This window comes from Monopterus albus, unplaced genomic scaffold, assembly GCF_001952655.1.
Source record: "Monopterus albus unplaced genomic scaffold, M_albus_1.0 scaffold98.1, whole genome shotgun sequence".
Classification (NCBI taxonomy): domain Eukaryota; kingdom Metazoa; phylum Chordata; class Actinopteri; order Synbranchiformes; family Synbranchidae; genus Monopterus; species Monopterus albus.
The window spans coordinates 475274-495188 of record NW_018127978.1 but is presented as its reverse complement, the minus strand read 5'-3'; the positions used below and the strand labels follow the sequence as shown (position 1 = coordinate 495188).

Sequence of the window (19915 nt, the reverse complement as noted above, 5' to 3'; positions counted from 1 at the left end):
AGGGGCTGCATGGAGAGGGTCTCAGATTTTCGGTTTTTGGGCGTCCACACAGAGGATGACCTGTCCTGGAGTGCCATTGTTAAGAAGGCACAGCACTTCACAGACTATTTCCTGAGAATAGTCAGGAAGAACTGTCTACCACGGAAACGCTCCATAGAGAGCATTCTGACCTACTGCATCTGGGCGTGGTTTTCCAGCTGCACAGCTACAGATAAAGAGTCTTTCCAGAGGGTCATCGTCACGGCCCAAAAGATTATCAGCTGCCCTCTCCCCTCCTTGGAAGATCTGCACTTTGAAGGATTGTATTTCAGTCTTGTTGTTGTACCTTGCACAATGACAATAAAGAGACAGTTCAGTTCAGTTCAAGGAAAATTATGGTCACGGTTTAAAGAAACTGTTGTCGAGTGTCAGTGGGATGCACATGCCCATAACGAGCAGCCAGCCATTTACTTTGCAGCAGTATAACACCACATTCTGTCTGCCTTTGCTTTTGGGCGACAGCAGCCAGTGTTTGCACAACCAGAAGAGGTCATTTGTCAGGAACACATTCTTACTGGTTGTTTAAGGTGTTTCAAAAATGACCAATGCCATCGTCTTAATGAGGACAATCTCTTTAGATCTCATGCCAGCCAACCTGACATAGTAAAAACATACACTGATTAGGTCTCCACACGTTTACTGTATGTGTCTGGATGTTAAGAGGCTTCTACAGCAGTTCAGCACTTTTTATCAACACACACACACACACACACACACACACTCCTGCCTCAGATTCTTGGCATGACTTCCTCATGGTAAAAAAGGAAACCTCCCTTGCCCCCTCCCAGCTCCCATAATCCCATCCTGCCTGCCTGTATGCCATCCCTGACCCTCCTGTATTCCACACAGACCGAGGCTCACGGACACTTTACTTTGTGACCTCTGTTTTTCTTCCTGCCTGTTGATGTGTGTCAGCAGGACCCAACAGAGACCTGGTTTACTGTATCACTGATAGTTTGATTCCTCAGTCAGACGCTCTGCTTCTTTTCAGCCCTGTCTTTTCACATATTATGCTGTGTTAGATGGGGGGCTGCAATGCCCCCTACAAAAGAGTCACCTGTCATCATGTCTAACTCTGGTTTCCGTGGTTACCGCACTATGTCGCAGCACCTGAATGACCTGAAGAGGGAGAACTTCAGCCTGAAGCTCAGGATCTACTTCCTGGAAGAGAAGATCCAGCAGAAGTTTGAGGAGAGCAGCGACGATGTGCACAGAAGGGTGAGTCACTAAAGTCGTCTCTGAATGAACAGACTCAGACACTTGCAGGAGATTATTCACTTGAAGCATGACTGTAGTGCTTGTTGTGTTCAGAGCTGCAGGTTTGTGTTTGACAGGAACTCATCCTGACAGCAGTGTTAAACAGCAGAACTGTTCTGCAGCACAAACATTCTGTGGTTTTATCATTTTTCTGTTTTTATTTTCACATTGATTTTGGGCCACCCTGATTGAAATACAGCATGATTTCCCAGTTTTCTTTTAATTTTCCCTAAATGGAAGTCTATTGAGAGGTGGCCTCGACCCAGACGACCCCGTTTACTGCTCAGCACAGTTTTTACAGAAGGAAAGACTCTGACTCACGAGAACATAAAACCTGGGTGAAAGCCAGTTGAAATTCACCTGCTCCTGTTTACTGTCCTGTGCATCAGGACAGATGACAGATACACACAGTGGATGTAAATAGACCCACATGACTGCTGAGACAGGGGGTGTTTTACTGCCCCCACACTAACTGTCTGACCTGGTTTCCGTTGCCTACCATACACCCAGTGAACCACGCTATGTTAGCCCCAGAGCCTCCAGGCCCACTGTTTGAATGCATGTGTGCATACTGTGCACACTCTCCACGGGTTTGATTTCATTTGCTGTGCAAATGCATGTACAGTATATAGTACGTGATGCAGGAGTTCTCATGACCTTATGGTGTAAGCAGCAACACTGTGTGCACCTGTGTTGTGTGTCAGTGTGTCAGTATCCTGAGCTGGTGCACATGGACATGAAGTTCACTGCAGGAGCTCTGAACTAACTCCAGATCGTTCAGCAGTGTGGGCACATACCTGCACGTGAGCCACTGATGGCCAGTTCAGCCCAGTTTGTTTCTGCTCTGCCAGAGGTTAAACCTGGAGCTGTTGCTGGGGGTAGAGCGGTGGATGTTAGACCGGACCATGTCTGGAGACGGATACAGCAGGTGCTGGCTATTTATAGACCTAGTGGCTTCACATAGATGCAGGTCAGCACGTGGGACTTTGAAAACTTATCTTGTGTTGTGAACAGCCCCTGCAACACTGTGCAGAACTCCATTAGAAAAAACTTTTCTGCTTAAGGATGTGTTAGATGACACTGGCCATGTGTTGGTTTAGGCTTTGCATGACATAAAATCAGAAAACAAGTGGTTCCTCTGCTGAGTTCATTTCAAGTGTGTCCTATAGTGGAATGCATTGGGGGGGCATTATTCTGTTTATACCTGGCTGTCTTTAAACCATCAGGTTTAAAGGTGTGTTGGTCAGTGTGACCTAAAGCCTGAAAATGGTCTAATTTATATGTACCATAAGTAATTGCCAAAGTTGTTTTGAAAATGTGCCATTGATATATGACTTTGTCAAATCTTGTTATTAGCTCTACAATCTGACTGCTGAAGATTTATACTGTACATTCATGCCATTTGACTTAGTATCTGCAGCACCAGTCCCTGAACAAAGATGCGTCTAATTTTTTTAAGTAATCTTACTTTTTCAAAGCAACTTCTTATTGTTTTGTTTAATGAATCTCAATTGCAGGACATTGAGCTGAAGGTTGCAGTGGAGAGTCTGAAGAAAGAGCTTGAGGACAAACAGCAGCTTCTGGAAAAAGCACTGTGAGTTTTTTGACTTTCTGGTTCTTTACACAGCCGATGACCAACATCGTGTTGCTCCGAGAGTCCCCGGGCACTGAGCCTCTACATGTCTCCTTCACCACTCATACACCCACAGTATATTAAATCTCTAGACCAGTCTACAAATACATCCAGAGGTGGTTTCAGATCTCCAGCTGCTCGCGCTGCACAGATTTGTTGAAACCTGCCTGAGAAGTACAGAAACACCTTTTGATTGGGTGTTTGATTAATTCCCATGAGTCCATCAGAGCCGGCCACCCTCGGGACTCGACAGCCTGCTGCTCTGTTCACTCAGCTAGCTATTACAGCATGGACTAAGCTCTGAGGAATGCCATGTATGAAATGCTTTTGAAGAGGATGAAGTCTCTGTGTTGTGTGATAGCAGAGAGAGCAGGGACAGGAGAGAGTAGAGCTGCCTCGGCGTTGGTTGTGTTGCTGAGTCGGGAACTACTTGAGCCCCAGCACCTGTCTGTGAGGCAGCTGTGGCCTCTCTGTGGATCAGCTTCTCTTACCCTGGATCTGCCACTTTTTATAACTGATTGTTCTAAAAATGTCTGAGAAGCAAAACTTTCTCAGCCAGAAGTTTTCTGAAGATTCTGCTGGTTGGTTTCCTAACAAACGCTGAGGACCAAATAACTTTCTGAAACTTAATATCAGTAAGACAAATGGGTTAGTAATCCACAGTTAGTAGTCGACTCCTGAAGAAAGAAAGTTCAGCCATTGTCATCAATAATCAGCAGATTGGAGTTTTCTATTCATCTATTCATCCATTCACCCATCCATCCATCCATGGTAGCTACAGTCTTTACAGTGAGGTGGATTTTCTTTCTTCATACAAGGACAACCCACCTTAACCGCTGTCCTGTAGATGTGCCAGTGTTAGCTACAAGGCTTATTGTCAGCTGCTGTCCCTCAGCCAGATGTTGGATTCACTGTTGAAACAATGTGTAAAATCACCAGGAAATATCTTGGCATGAAGAGCAGGGCGTGTGCAATGCAAGCAACCCATAGCATACAGTGTTAACCAGACAGGGAGCACGAGCATGGTTCTGTACCACAACGGGTCACTATGTGCACGCTAGCGTGTGCACGTGCGGGATCAGTGCTGAGGTGTTCACTCTCTCTCTGTCTGTGCCCCGCTTCAAAAATATTACTCTGTCCACAGTTTATCATTACAGGCATTAACAGAGCCTGACTGATAGATGTGAGGAGGTGAAGCTGAGTGGGGCCTCCTGGCTGCTGGAGCCGTTGAGTGGTGGAGCAGTGACAGACCGTAATAACCTCCAGCCCACCTCGCTCAGAGGGGGGCAGGAGACATTTCCCTCTGGAGTCCATGTTTTCTGTCCTCGTGTTCATCCCGCTTTAGCTTTTTAGTGCCTCTGCCAACAAGCGTGTGTCTTCTGCTCCACTTTAGTCGTTGCTGTTCAGCAGCATGTTAAAGGAAACTTCACACACGGTGCAAACAAAGTTAGATTATGGACCCAGAAACAAGTTTGTAGGCTGGATCCAGCATCATTACTATGGGGCCATTTTTAGATTTTACAGAGTGGGTGGGGCCACATGCACAAGGCCTGCTGCTGCACACAGCAAATGCAACATGTTTAAAGTCGGGCTGATGTTTAGACTGGTATCTACTAACAAAAAATAGTTCATGACATAACATAACTTTACAAATTAAACAGTTTTTATACATTTTCTATAATTTAAGTCATTAAAAATGAAGGATTTCACTGAGAGTTCCTTCTAGTTTGGTTTATTTGAGAAGTGACGACATTTTGCTTTAGCAGTAACAAAACATTTTTGCACATCTTTGTTACCATGACAACTCAGTGATAAAACCAAGGCCAACTGAAGATGTAATCGCTATAAAACTTGATGATCTGAGTGCACTGATGCATCTGACTCTGTAGGGAGCAGCACCTTCTGACCTTGTGAGCATGATGTTTTTCATAAGACATGAGTCACTGTTAGATAAGTGTTAACTTGTCTAATGTTTCAGGACCAGATGTTTTATGCTTACCTATGCATTTTATGTGATTACAACAATTATTCTCCACAAACTTCAACCTCATAGGTTAATGGCAGATACCCTCTCCGATCAGAATGAGGCAGAGATGCAGCGTCGCCTTGCAGAGCGACAGGAGGAGATCAGCCATATGCAAGAAATCCTGGAAACCAAAGTTCAGCTGCTACAAGAGGTACAGACTCACACATAATCACTCACTGATGGACCTTATAGGACTGTTAACTCCAGGGATCCTTTAAACAAGATGACAGACACCCTCTCTGAACGTTTGCTTATCGGTTTGGTGGACCTGTGGTGTGTCTGTACTCAGGAGGCCGAGCTGGCGCGAGAGGAGGCTCAAAGAATGGCCTCGCTGGCGGACTCTGAGGCCCAGCGCTGCCTGGCTCTGGAGAGAGAGATGGTGGAGAGGTTGGAGGCGAGTGGAGGCTCAGGTGGACCGCTCACCCAGCAGGTCCTGGCTGACAAAGACAGGTGACTTCAGCTCACGCTTCAGTCATGCAGTTAGCTTGTAAAACAAATTTGATGTCAACCAAAATCCTTATTCTGGATCCAGATTCTTAAATGTGAGGATTTGTAGCTTTTATCTGTTTTAAATCATTGTCAGTTGAGTTTTGGACTGTTGTTTGGACAAACCAAGAAATTTGAAGAGTCACTTTGGACTCGGTGAAGTTTAGCTGCATCCTTGCTTTGCAGGGCGTCTACTGGCTGTTTCCCAGCAGCCATGTTGGCTCTGACACCGCTGCTGGCCCTGCAAGCGACTGTACTTGTCAAAAATGTTCGTGTAACAAAGAGCCAGGGTCGTGACCTACATACTGTGACTGAGCCCAGCAGTTAGATACTGTGTATGCTCTCTCTCTCCCTCTTTCTGTCAGGGCGATCGAGGAGTTGACGCAGGAGAAACAGTCACTGCGTCTCCGGGTCGAGGAGCTGGAGGTCGAAGTTCACAGCCTTTGCACTTCTCTCGAGAGCAAAGAATGGGGAGCTGAGGTATTTTTGCCCTTCTGCATTTACAACCCTGTACCAAGCCATCCATACCACGTGCACACATGTGCCTCTTCTTGGGTGTCATGCTACAGAACAGCTGGGCCTGTCTTTGTTGACATTCTGAGAATTCTCATTCAGAAGCACTAAGAAATAAGTAAAGTTAGTCTTCAAGTCAGTTACTTTCTACTCATTTTTCCCCACATGTGGGTCAGTGGAACTTGGACAGAGCAGAGGAGTTGCACACCACCATGGAGATGAAACAGGTGCATGTTGTGGCTAACATGAATATGCCTGGTGAGGACTGCTTCAGTGGGACACCAGCACCACCCTGAGCTCCACTGTGGATCATTTATTTTTGGTTTTAGTGAACACTGACCTTGTCACCTGATACAACCCTTGATATTTCTCTGGTTCAGTCACACAACACGAGGGGGGGGGGGGGCTGCCACTGAAACACAGCATATCAAATACAACTTACTCATTAATTTGAATCTCAGTCCTGTAAGAGCTGCACTGAAGTAAAGGCTAATTTTAGATTATTTTACATATGTTGACTCCTTTTCCCACAGAGTCATGACGAGCACCAGGTCCATGCACAGATGCAGGTAGGACAGACATTCGCTTAACAATGTGTATGAATGAGATGTATGTATGATTGTGATGGTGGTCAGTTCACCACAGGAGGTTGTGCCTGCAGGGAAGATGAGCACTCACAGTATTCGTCCTCATAGTTCATGGAGAGGCAGCTCCACCTGGTGTTACCTCTGCTACACTGCATACACAGTGGGGGGGGAGGGGGGATTTATTTTATTTTGACTCCTAATACGTTATTTCTTTTATTTAAGATGTTGATTTTGTGATTGGGTGTTACATTCAAAATGACAGTAGCAAAACCTGTTAAACCTTAAGCTGCGGGGCCCCTGTAGTAGTCTTCCAGCCTTGGTCCAGCCTCGGTCCCATCAGTCGAGGCTGTCCTGCCCTCATGTCGCCCCGCTCATCTTTCTCTTTCTAATATTCGTCCACACAGTGTGACCCAGGTCGCTCACATCAGCAGCGATCAGAGAGTCTGCTCACACCTGCAGTGCTGTGCAGCGTCCGTCTCCCCACTTCCTGAGACGGCTGCAGCAGGATTTTTCTTCTGAGATATTTGAGAAAAGAAACTCAGCGGAGACACCTCCTCTGTCTGCATCCTGTTAATTCTCTCCTGTCTCATTTTGGTATTTCTGCCACTTTGAGAAAAATAAACCACGGGCGCAGGCAGTTAGCTGTGTTTGGCACTTATCTCTGATTAGGATTAATTGGTTTTTGATTGCGGGCCTCATTCCCACCGATCAGTGTTTTGGTGCCATGTCTCCAGAGGCCTGTAGGGTGACAAATAGACAAAGTGAGGGCCAGCAGAGAGTCCTGTGGTGGTCCGCACACAAAGACGCACAGTGGGAAACACATCACATCACATCCTGCTGATAATAAAGAAGTGATGAAGACTCGTGTGATGAAAAGATCCCTGTGAAGACATCAGCTTTTCAAGAGCACAGTCCTGAAAGCATCATCTGATTCACTGGCACTAATTCAAATAACATGAGGGCCTGCTCTCCCTCCCATCTCTCATTCTTTGTGAGGTGCATGTGAAGGCCAGACTGGGACTGAGTGCCCCTGGGAAAGGCATGAACTCAGTCTATGCTGACAATTCAGAGAATTTAATGAACCTGATGGAAAACACCCAGACTTGTTTTGTTCTACTGGCACAAAAAGGCTTTATGGAAATGGAAAGTGCTCATGAAATGTTTTGACATTAATGATCTACAAGGAAAGAGAAATGAACTGAATTTCACTACATAGTCACAATGAGAATGAATGAGTGGTTTTAATTAAGCAGACAAAATACACAGTACCTGTGAACAGGTGTATGATGCAAAAATCACAGTAACTGTGATGTAGTGTTTCACCAGGTACAAAACATCACCACAAGCATAACATTAAACGTCACTGTTGACTTCAGAGGGCACGTTTCAGAAATCCTCCTGTTTCCAGGAAAGTGGATCAGTCCAGGCAGCTGCAAGAGCTCTCACTCCTACACTGGTGTCGCTGGCCAGGAAACTATTTATAAAAGAGGTTAAACTGATGAGAAGCCTGAGCCTTCTCTTAATGTAGACCCACAGCTGTGTATCAGTGTTTTTTTTAATGTTTGAAATCACTGTTTGGATCAGACATAGTTTTATCCACAAATAGCCTAAAGGAACATTGAACATCCGTGAGCTGAAAAAACATAAAAAATCAAATGGACTAGGTTTTAGGACGAAGATGTTTCACCTCTCATCCAAGAGGCTTCACCAGTTGGCATTGAACATCCATATATGTATACAAAAGGGCGAGACCTTATCGGTCATAATGGAAATCAAAGTACTTTTAGCATCTTGATTTCATTGTGTTTCACACACACACACAACTTTCCAGATGTTACTGTTTTCAAGGAACCCTTAGATAATTTAAAAAAAACTTTATTAATCCCCATGGAGAAATTTCTTACTGATGGCAACACTGTCAGTCGCTGCCTGGTCATCGTTCAGTGTTTTCCCCAGGGACACTGTGGACTGGGGAGACCAGGAATTGAACCACCAACCAAAATAATAATAACAGCAACAACAATAATAATAATAGTTATTATAATATTGCATGTAAAATATTCCCAAGAATGTGCAGTAATCAAAAAATTACGTTGGCACGGTGCGTTAGGCTTCAGCCAAGGCGCAGTACTAGTCAGCGCTGCGGAGTGAGGCATCTTCTCACAAACAGACGATCTTCGCTGTGTATCAGCGCTGCCTCGCTGTGAGCGCGGCCGCGCGTCTGACAGCCTCTCCCTCCATCCTCAGCGGAGGGAAGCGCAGTTGAGGATCAGCTGTCGGTGTTCTGTCGGTGGACAGCGACTGGAACCGGGTTCGGGACCGGGACAGAGGCCGGTGAATCCACCAACACCGTCGGTGAGGAGCGATCTGTTGTTGTTTTTCCGTGTTCGTGTCGGATGCTGACGAGGGCAGCACCGGGGAGATGCTGTCACCTACAGAAACGTCGTTGATTTAAAAGCCAGAAAATACGGCTGGGGTCTGTTTCTACAGCCACTGAGGATGAGACGACAGGATTCACACACGGGTCGATGTGACAGCGCGTGACTGCAGCTCTACCAGCGAGGAAGTGAAAAAGGAGCCGTGACAGAGACTCACATCCGCTCTGAGGGGAAATCTTCACCGCTGCTGGTCACGTTGTCATGTCACGACCCGACCTGATTTGTGTTTCTGATTGTGAACAACGTGGACGGTGGTGCTGCATCCATCCATCCATTATCTATACCACTTATTCCTGAACAGGGTCGTGAGGGGACTGGAGCCAATCCCAGCTGACACTGGGGGAGAGGCGGGGTCCGCCCTGGACAGGTCACCAGTCTGTCACAGGGCTGACATGTAGACAAACAACCACACGGACCCACGTTCTATAGGAACTATAGGAAGTGTGATTTAAATCAGTGCACCTGAGTCCCCAACGTTTTTGGATTTGGATGGTTGAGATGGTTTTCCTGAACCCATGAAAAAGCTGTGGGACCACACCTGCACAGAAGTCCTGGCAAAAGTTCAGCAGTTTAAAGTTTCTCTGTGATTTCATCCTGCAACCTAAAGCAAATCTTACATACTGCCAGAGACACCGACCTTACAGTGCTGCTGTGTTGTTGATCAGTAACCCACTGCAGCTGTGATGCTGGATGTGATGAAGATGAAGGAGGCGTGCAGGATCTGTGCCCGCGAGCTCTGTGGCAACCAGCGCAGATGGATCTTCCACCCGGCGGCAAAGCTCAATCTGCAGGTACTGCTGTCCCACGCTCTGGGCCAAGAGCTGACCAGAGACGGCCGTGGAGAGTTCGCCTGCTCCAAGTGCACCTTCATGCTGGACCGCATGTACCGCTTCGACACGGTGATTGCCCGGGTGGAGGCGCTGTCTCTGGAGCGCCTGCACAAGCTGCTGCTGGAGAAGGACCGGCTGAGGCAGTGTATCAGCGGTCTGTACCGGAAGAACAACACAGAGGATGGGAGCATGGCTGCACCCGGGTCCGTTGTGGCGGCTGCTGGGACTGAGGTGGGGTCTGAAGACCCTCCTGTGGTGGATTTGTCAGCCCTGCAGGATGTGAGGTACTCTGACATGATCCAGGATGATCTGGTTTACTCAGTGTATGAGTCTTGGGCTGATAGAGCAGACCCTGCCCTGGACCACCACATGCACCATCACCACCTCCCCCACCATTGCCCAGGAGGAGACTCCCTCTCTGGCCAGAAGCCAAGGCGCTGCAGGGGTTGTGCAGCACTCCGTGTGGCTGATTCTGACTACGAGGCAGTGTGTAAGGTACCTCGAAGGCTTGGGCGCAGGAGTGCATCCTGTGGCCCATCTACCCGCTACTCAGCAGCCACTCCAGGGGTCGAGGACCCTACCAGAGCCCCTGCAGGGTCTGAGGCTACAGCTGTCACCTGTGATTCCACTTCAGCTGGGCTAGAGACTGATAAGACCACGTGTGACCGGACAGCTCCCAGCCCAGGGTCGTCTGTAGAATCTCTCGACACCACCTGCCCTGCTGCAGGCGCCAAAGACAGAGAAGAAGCTGAACTGGAGGAGGCTCCAGTGAGAAGGGACACTCCATGGGATAAACCGCCCGGAGAGAGCTCTCCCACTGGGCTCCCTATGATGCTGAGCCTCCTGAGAGGGTGGGAGTACCGGCCAGTGAAGCCCCACAGGGGCAGCAGGCTCCCAGTTCTGGTCAAAGCCAAACTGGAGCAGAGTCTGACGCTGCCCCTGTCCATCCCAATGAGGCTCTCCTATGGAGGGGCAGCAGACTGTGACTTGTACCCTCCCCAGCCGGTACCAGAGCTCGTGACCCCATGTCCACAGCTGGAGCTGCAGGCGCAGCTGGCAGAGATGGAGGAGCAGTGGCTGGATGATTATGTTCAGTGTGGACCTTTCTGCTTTCAGCAGGTACTTCACCAGCCGCAGTAACTCAACATAGGATGACCTATGTATCCTGAGCTGTGAACGGTATAGAACAGCTGACGGTCTCCTCTCACAGCTGGAAACAGGACTAGCTTTGTTCAGGGCCTCTGGGTCGTTGCTAATATCTCAGAAGTTAGCAGCAGTTCAGACTCACTCAAAGTGGTAATTCAGATAGTAGGATGTGTGTGTTGGGACAGTAGAGCAGTTTAAAGCCTAGGTCCTGTAATTTTTAGTGGTAATCAGTGAAACCTGAGGCACAGATCTTGAATTTGGAGCACAAGCGTGATGTAGGCTCAGCATCATGTCTGTAGAAGCAGCTTTATGTGGCTGCTGTCCAGGCTGAATGAGCTCAGAGCTCTGGATTTCCTGTCTTATCTCTTTAACAAAGACGAACACACTCGCTGCCTTGATTGCCCTCTCAGGGAGCATAGATACCCCTTCTTGTCAGTATCCTAGCAACCTTGTCATCGTCATGGGAACGGTCTCCAAGCGATGCAGCAGTTAGCCCATGTGCAGGCTCAGTCTGATCCAGCTTCATAACTGCTATTGTTGTGTTAATGATTAGTGTGAATGAGGCCCAGTGTGTAGGAGCAGAGCCAACACAGACAAGTCAGAGTCTGTCCAGTACAGTTTGTGTCAGTCTGTTATACAGCAGTGTACCAGGCTGCTCGGTGGACCTGTGGCTGTTATGGAGGGACACTGTTACACTCCCCACATCCATACAGTGGACTATTTAGACCTCCAGCTGGCAGCCATTGCACAGGGGGGTTTGGTCCTGGACGTCTGCCACCTTCAGACGTTACAGGCCAGATCACTGACTAGAGATGTCACCAGGCACAAACCCGCAGAGTTTCCAGCCTCGTTGCAGAGCTGACTTTGTGGCTGACTTTCTGAAGATTATGCAGTTTATCCCATCAGCTCATGTACATTAACTGTATAACACAGAGACAGACTTTTACTTCTTTTCCTTTTTCCATAACACAGAGACAGACTTTTACTTCTTCTTTTCCTTTTTCTGTTTGTTTGTTTCCAGTCTGTTCTGTTTTTAGCTTTTTAGGAAAAAGCTAAAACTATTACCATAATTTCTAAACTGTTTAGTAAAACCATCCAAAAGTGTAAGGTTTGTCTGCATTCAGACATGTTGTACATAGTTAATGTTTAACCTGGGTTTAAATGCAACATGAACTTCACTCAGCTCTCCACTCTCTTTTCCCTTCTGTGCCAGCTAGCTTTTATAGAATAGCCTGCTTCATATTTGAAAGCTAATATAAGTGATCTGGTAGTGAAAATGTATTGTCTCACAGTGTCGTCTCCATCTGCAGCAACAAATGACATGGACTAATCTTCGTGTTCCTACAGTTTGAACGACATCACACCATTACACATTAAACTATGTAACAGTATAACAACGTGAAACATTTTCAGTTTGGTGTAGCCTCTGCAACTAAAATGGTCAACTGATTATCGCATGTGGTGTTTCCGCTTCGATGTCTGTAGCCTGCCATGATCTTCTGTATTTGTCTGCTACCCCTGCTCACCTGTACTGACCCGAGTCCTCCTGTGGTTTTCAGCAGCTGATCGGCGAGCAGCAGGGTCAGCTGAGTCAGTATGAGAGTGCTGCAGGTCAGTGCGTCAGTGAGCTGCAGAAGGCCCAGGACCAGGTCTGCTCCCTGCAGGCCAAGATCAGAGAGAGCGAGACCAGGAACCAGGTATGAATACACACCACCCCTCCCACCTTCAGGCCTGGGCTTTATCAGCTGAGTCTGCCTGAAGCTCTGGAACAAGAAGAAAACTGGTTTAAATTAATGAGCAGTTTGTGGGAAAACTGGGGAATCAGCATGTTCCAGTGTTTCTGTCATTTATGTGCCCGATCATTTGTGTGTGTGTGTGTGTGTGTGTGTGTGTGTGTAGAAGCTGCAGGAGCAGCTTGGTGAAATGGAGCTGGAGCTGCGGTCAACCCGAGAGGAAGCCCAGCGACAGGAGCGACACCTTCAGAACACCTCTGATACAGTCAACTCCAAGGAGGCCGAGGTAGTGACGGAGGGAGGGTTAGACAACAGAGGAGGGGTGGACACAGGAGGGCAGGGAGGAGCTGGAGAGAAGAAGGCATAAATGGAAACATGAGGAAAAGACTGAACAAGACTGACATTTAGTGTCAAGTGAAAATAGGAGACTCACAGTCTCAGACTCAGTGTTGCTTATGCGTGAATGTTTGTGTGCGTGCAGGCTGCAGAACTGCACCGAGTGGTTGAGGAGCAACGTAAGATGCTGTGTTCTCTCAAAGAGCTCGCCAGCTGCAGCCAGCTGCAGGTTTGTCCTCCACGCTCACCCTGCCTGGCACAGGAGTGAAGCTCCTTTACAGCATCCAGCAGCTCTTTGTTTCTCATGGCTAATATCATGTGTTTATATGACTAGCATAGTTATAGCATAGTTCAGTCCTGAGTTTTTAAATGGAGCTCATTGTCCTCACTGAGCTTTTACACATCTGTCTCTCTCTCCCTGGTTTTATCTGCAGCTCTCTGGGGCAGAGAGCGTTCGAGGTCAGAGTGAAGCTCTGGCTCTACAGGCCTCTCTGTTCCAGTCCCAGCTGGAGCTGCAGGCCGGCCAGCGGACACAGCGGCAGGCACTCAGAACGCAGGAGGACCTGGGCCGGGCCCTGCAGAGGCTGGAGAAAGACCTGCAGGGGGCGCTGCAGCACAGGAGGGACACAGAGAGACACAACCAGGTGACAGTAGCACAGTAACTGACTGATTTGAATGAGTCACGCCCCTCCTTGCATCGTTGTGCTTCATGTTGTCGTGTGTTTGTGTTTTGTTCAGGAGCTGCAGCTGGCTCTGGAGAGAGCTCGACTGGCCCTGCAGGAGAGAGAGGAGCAGCTCAGAGACGGCGAGCAACAGAGACAGAGGGAGAGGGAGGAGAGAGAGAGGACCATCAGAGAACTGAGGACATCTCTGCAGACTAAAGAACAGCTAGTGCAGGTCAGACACACACCTGGAAACACCCCCACACGCCAGTACAGCAAGCATTTATATAAACTACTGTGTCAGTGCTGTGTTGGCTCGTCTCAGCTGAGATCCATCCTCTGTCTGCCTTCGACCAGATGTGGATGTTGCCCCAGTTACTTGTTCCACTGTGTAGACACACAAACACGCAGACACACACACACACACACACTCTGTCTCCCTCCACCAGGACTGCTGCGAGTTGTCCGATGGTCCAAAGGAGAAGAGGGACCCTCTGGTTCAGAAACTCCGGCAGCGTATTAAGGAGAGAGATCGAGCTCTGGAGGTAAATGGCACACACACCTAAACATGAAACAACAACAACACATGCACACACACTAGCACTTTGTAATCTACACATCCTGTGAGTTCTTGTGAGGTGTGTTTTTTGTCTGTCAGATGCAGTTTCAGTCCTGTGCTGGTATTTTCAGCTTCAGACGTCACATCAACAAAACATTTTTGTTTACAGAAGAATAAAAAAATCAACAGAAGCAGTGATTCAGACAAAGTAAAATTTTCAAGTCTCTTTATTCATTTATTTTGGTCTGTGTCTCCCAGTTAACTTATTATTTCCTGTTCCCTGACACAGACTGCTTCTGCTGTCTGTAGAAATAGAAAGCTCAGGGGAGAAGCTCAGATCAACACCAGACCCTCAGTGGATTAATGTGGTGTGAGCCAAACCAAAACTCTAAATGCCAGGCTTGTTGACTGACACTTTGTTCGACCGCCCTTCAGCGAGCGGTGGACGAGAAGTTCCGCCATGTGGAGGAGAAAGAGGAGGAAACTCGCCAGCTTCAGCTGCTGCTCAGAGAGAAGGAGCGAGACCTGGAGAGACAGCGCTGCGTCCTGGCCAACAACGAAGAGACCATCACTGTAAGAAAGCACACCTTTCTTCTGTTACGTCTGTCAGCTGATCGTGACACTCGTTGTGCCACCACCTCATTGTCGGTTGTGTGTGTGCGCCAGAGCCTGGAGGTGCTGGTGCGAGGTAAAGCTCTGGAGCTGGAGCAGGTGTGTGATGCCTGGAGGAACATCAAGTGGCAGCAGCAGGAGAGCGAGGACAGGCACAGCCACATCCTGCGAGAGAGAGATGGTATCATCAGCCAGCTGCAGGCAGCACTGCATGCTCGCACACAGGAGGCACAGGTACACAGCTTTACCATCATGGATATCAGTTGTATTCAGTTCTTCAGGCCTAGAACATCGTCCCACTGAGCTCCCACTCACCAGGGGTCTGTTTGACTTCGCATCCTCATCAGTTGAAAGTGTGTGTGACTGGTTCAAGTATGTCCACTTCAGAACTGCTAGCCAGTGGTACTGATATCAACAATTAGCCAATTACAGCTAATGGTTAGCTTTGTTACATCTGCTTAATAAACCAGTCCTTTAACTTTCCTCCAAGAACCAAGCCAGTTGGATGAGAATGTGATTAGTTAAGTTTGAAGAACAGGCAGGAAGCTAATGATGCTACTTTACAGGATTATTGTCAGGCTGAAGATCACTTGGCAGTTTCTTTGCATCATCGCATGTTTAACAATACCAAAATATAAGCCAGACCAGGTAAACGTTGGGAAACACAGGTGGTTCTCCATGTGCGTTCATGTTTCTTCTTCTTCTCTCCCCTGTAGGACCTGCGCTGCTCCCTGCTTACTCAGGTCAGATCTGCTCCAGCCGACGTTCTGGAGGAGCTGAAGGTCCGCCTCCAGCTCAAAGACCGCCTCTTTCAGGAAGTGCTTGCCGACAGGGCACGTCAAGCCCAGGAGCACCAGGAGCAGGTCCAGGATCTGCTCAGAACCATCAGTACCCGTGACCAGTACATTCAGGTACTGCAGAGCAACTCAGCTGAAACATTAAAGTGTCACATAAAGAAACAGACTTACACCCATCTGCCTGCAGGAGTCCGCGGGGCGGCTCGGTGAGGTGATGACTGAGCAGACTTCGAGGCTCCAGGAGCTCCGCAGACAGCTGAGCTCAGGCTGCGGACTGAGGACTGACTCCACCCCAGACTTAGCTCTGGAGCTACAGGCGATGCAGGAGGAGCTGCGTCTGGCTCTGAGGAGGGCGACAGAGAGCCAGGAGCTGAACAAGGGTCAGGCGGCCCAGCTGGATTCCCTCAGCAGGGTGCTGCACGTGAAGGAGGAGACTATCAGGGTCAGTGAGCCGGAGCGAGAGAGCGTACCTGCTCTGCAGTACGCCATCATGTCACCCTGTGTATAAATATGCACTAACAGTTTAGGCTTGTATCAACAGTATCAACAGTTGCATGTCTGATAAAATAAAGCTAGAATCACAGGGAAAATTTTAAATAATCTGCAGTGTGAGACTAGGCCACGTGCATGAGTATTACTGCCTCAGAGAAGGGAGAAGAACTGTTGTTGCACTGACTGTGAGTCTCCAGATCATCTGGGCAAACGGCCCCAGTGTCAGCTGTGTGGCGGCGCGATGTTCAGATCGTCCTGTGGCCTCGGAAACAGCTGATTTAGCCTAAGGAGTAGGAGAATCTTCTCAACCTGTAAAACACTTCAGTTTACCTTAAAAGTTCAAACTGGAGATACTGGACAGTACATCCTATGCACACTTCTAATGGATCAACAGTTGACAGGAAGCGTCATGTAGCAGTACTTTCGCAGACTCCAGGCTTCCAAAGACCATTCAACATATTGATGAGTCGCAGAGAACGGTGTTTGTTAATGTAAGAGGTGACAGAAGCAACATAGCCGAAATGTAATCCCCTTCTCTTCTTTTATGAAAATGCTCTGATGGTTTCACTGTAGCTGCAGCTTTCTGTCCTGTAGCAAACACATATGTGATCTGTGTGTGTGTGCATGTCATGGTCTTCTCTGTGTGGGTGTGTACTGCAGGACCTCCAGAGACAGATGGTGGACCCTTCGGGCATCCCGCTGGTCGAGCGTCTAACACAGGAGGTCGAGGAGCTGAGGGAGAGGCTGGTCCAGCAGGAAGATCTCCCAGCCAGAGACCCTGTCCTGGGCCGAGGCCGGCCCAACAGCAGGCAGCCCGAGTTTGGAGGTGGGCATCAGAGAAGCATGGGACAGTATCTGTAACATCAGCTCCCCGAGCAGCTGTGACTGTGGTGTGGGGATCCAAGCTTTGCTTGCTGTGGTGGTAGTGCTCTGCACACTAATTTACCATAAACCCAACCTGTGCAATGCTGTGGGTAAAAGCACTAACACTGACCTTTGTTACTGTAACCAGTGGTGGAAAAGGGGGGGAGTCTGGAAACAGCCTTATTTGGGATGGGGTACGGTCTCCCAGGCTTGATGAGTTTACCTCAGTGTGAAATGTTGTAGGATCCCAGTGTCACTGTGACAACAGCTGTACAAGGCTAGAAGACACTGACACACCTGACTGTGCATGTACCTCTGCAAATGTGGTTCAGTCTAGTTCTGACAGAGAACAAACACTTTCAGAAGAGACCAGGACTCGACTGGGACAGAAGAGGTTTGAAAACAATTCCACATTTATTTTAGTTATCTCAATTTTAGGTTCATTTTGATTGGTTCATTATAGAAGGAAGGGTCGACCTACATAACTCACAGTGAGGCTGCTTCAGTTGGACGGTGCCAGAGGACAGAAAGATGTGATCCACAATAAAATAAGACATACAGACAAAAGACAAAATCGAGTCATGTCCTGATACCTGTGGATGTTTGAAGTCATTTCGGAACAGAGCTCGTCAGCCTCCGTCATCCTGAGCGACAACCAGTCTGGAAACAGCTGAAAACATGTTTTATTCGACAGCTTTGTTCATCTCTAGCGCAGTTAGTGTGACTGTGTCCCAGGACAGTTTGTGTTTGGTCTGACGCTCAGCGCAGCGGTGTGTTAAATAGTGCTAATGTTTTGATTATTCACTTACGTGTGCTAGTAATAATATACAGCTGTGTGTGCACGTTTGCATGATGAGCAGCATAATTGATCCTGTTTCTTAATGCTCTAAAATGTTTGACAGTTTAACACGTGAACAAAATATAAACACAGTTTCTTGTTATTCATTTTATATTAATCATTAATAGTTCATGTCCGTTATCCTTCTGTGTTAGCTTACATCTGGCTTTTATGGAAAAAATGCTCAGATTTGTTAAATGTATTTTTGCTTCCTGATTGACTTTGTCACTTCTGTTTCTCTGGGGTTTAATATGAATGATGATTATAAAATCAAGTGTCACACTGGAGCAGAGTAAGTATGTCTGGATGTTTTTATTTTTAATAATCCTCCTATAAAACTGAAGAATTTAAAGTTTGTGTGTGCACAGACTCCCTGAGCCAATGTTTACCTTCTAATTGAGTTCCAGAGCCCAACATGTTAAGCAGTTCAATAAATAAACCTGCAATTCTTGTACAAGATGATGCATTTGTGATTTCAGGAGGTTTCCGTAAGTAACTGTGCGTATTTGCACACTGGCCCACGTCTTCATTCTTTCCTCCTGTACTGTCACATCAGCTCCATGATCCATGAACAGTTTATTTGAGTCCAGTTTGAGAGGAACACAGCCCCAGTTCTTCTCTGTGTCAACAACACTCCACATCAGGCGTATTGTGAGATTATGAGCCCAAATTTCCCTAAGAAATATTTGACTTGACATTATAAAAACAGTTGGTTAAATTATATTTCATGCAGTTTTTAAATCTCCTTATATAGTTGTCTGAGGCTGTTTTCACACAGTGTACGCACGGACAGTTTGTATGCTGTTACCGTTTTAGTTTTTTAGTTAAACTTGTTGTGTACTGTGAGACATTTAAAAACAGAAGTGACTAAAGAAGATAAACTTTTATAAACCCACAAGTTGTCTGTAGCTGAGCAGTGTAAACTTAGTGTCAGGTGGGTAGAAGCCCAGAACCCGCAGGGACCTGACATCACTGTCCTCAGTGGTGCAGTGACTGTCGTACAGATCTGTGAGACTAAAGCCCAGGAGTCATGTGAACCAATTCGTTCTCGCCTCAGAAATGAAATATAAGTGTATAAAGTTTAAATAGGATCTTGGTGATGATAATAAGAAGCAGTCCTGCCTTCACTTTACCAGGATTTACCTTCTCACAGTTATGAGTAACATTTCCCAGGCCTTGTGAATCCATCCCTGTGTTCCTATGGATCCATTCTGTCCCTTGTGAAGGCTTTATATTCAATCCCATAATTAGACCTGAGTGTCTTTAACTTGCTGTGCGCATATTGTGGTTTCAGATGTTTCACATCAGCGAAACACAAGCTGTTACATGTACACACTCGTACATGGTCTAAAGCTCAGTGGTGTAGTGGATGTAGTGTAACAAATGACTTGGCACTCTCAGAGGTCAGAGGAGCTGTGTGACCAGACATGCTTCCTCTGTCAGCAGTGGGACACTGAGCAGAGCAGCCGGTGAACTGTGGAAAGGACAGATAGAAAGTTATTTTAACAGTATGAATTGTATCTGTTTCTTGTAGAAATGAGCTCAGAGGATGAAGACGAGGCTGACGATGGCCTGAACAGCGAGTACACTGAGAGCGCTGATGAAGACGAGTCCAAACTGAGGCTCCAGTCAGTGGCCAGCACCAAGGTATCAGCATCCGGGTCAGCACTCGTAAAGCTCTGAATATTCTGGTTGGTCTCTTAGTTTCCTAACATGTTGTCGCTCTCTGCACTGGTCTCTAGTAAAACTGAGAAGTTTCTAATTTAAAAAGAAAAGAGAGAGGCACAAAGTGCTGGATTAAAATGATGTACGTTGAGCTCAGGCTCCTGGGGAAACTGTTTGACATTACATTCAACTCTGGAAGAGTTTAATGGTGTTCGGTGGAAAAGGGGGGGAGTCTGGAAACAGCTGTGGTATTTGGCTCCTGCTGCAGCTGTGAGCTCTTCTCAGTCAGTCACCACAGGCCGAGGAAAGAAAGCTGTGTTTCCTTAATGAGATGTCATCTTCACAATACTTTTTCATGCTTAATTACAGGCGGGGGGGGGGTGCCTTCTTTTGGATGGGGGA

General features: G+C 47.4%; 1 protein-coding gene across 1 annotated transcript in view; it reads left to right on the top strand.

The window, feature by feature from the left end:
* Nucleotides 1-1056: 1056 nt before the first annotated feature.
* pde4dip (phosphodiesterase 4D interacting protein) overlaps nt 1057-19915 on the top strand; it is a 38651-nt gene continuing 19792 nt past the window's right edge. Inside the window, exons 1-19 of the mRNA XM_020609077.1 lie at nt 1057-1257; nt 2814-2890; nt 4983-5106; nt 5245-5405; nt 5807-5921; nt 6488-6523; nt 9651-10928; nt 12515-12652; nt 12855-12974; nt 13170-13253; nt 13459-13668; nt 13763-13921; nt 14136-14231; nt 14681-14818; nt 14912-15091; nt 15574-15768; nt 15842-16096; nt 16807-16972; nt 19383-19495. Coding sequence (XP_020464733.1) covers nt 1075-1257; nt 2814-2890; nt 4983-5106; nt 5245-5405; nt 5807-5921; nt 6488-6523; nt 9651-10928; nt 12515-12652; nt 12855-12974; nt 13170-13253; nt 13459-13668; nt 13763-13921; nt 14136-14231; nt 14681-14818; nt 14912-15091; nt 15574-15768; nt 15842-16096; nt 16807-16972; nt 19383-19495 — 3828 coding nt within the window. The 5' untranslated portion in view covers nt 1057-1074. The remainder of the gene's footprint in view (nt 1258-2813; nt 2891-4982; nt 5107-5244; nt 5406-5806; nt 5922-6487; nt 6524-9650; nt 10929-12514; nt 12653-12854; nt 12975-13169; nt 13254-13458; nt 13669-13762; nt 13922-14135; nt 14232-14680; nt 14819-14911; nt 15092-15573; nt 15769-15841; nt 16097-16806; nt 16973-19382; nt 19496-19915) is intronic.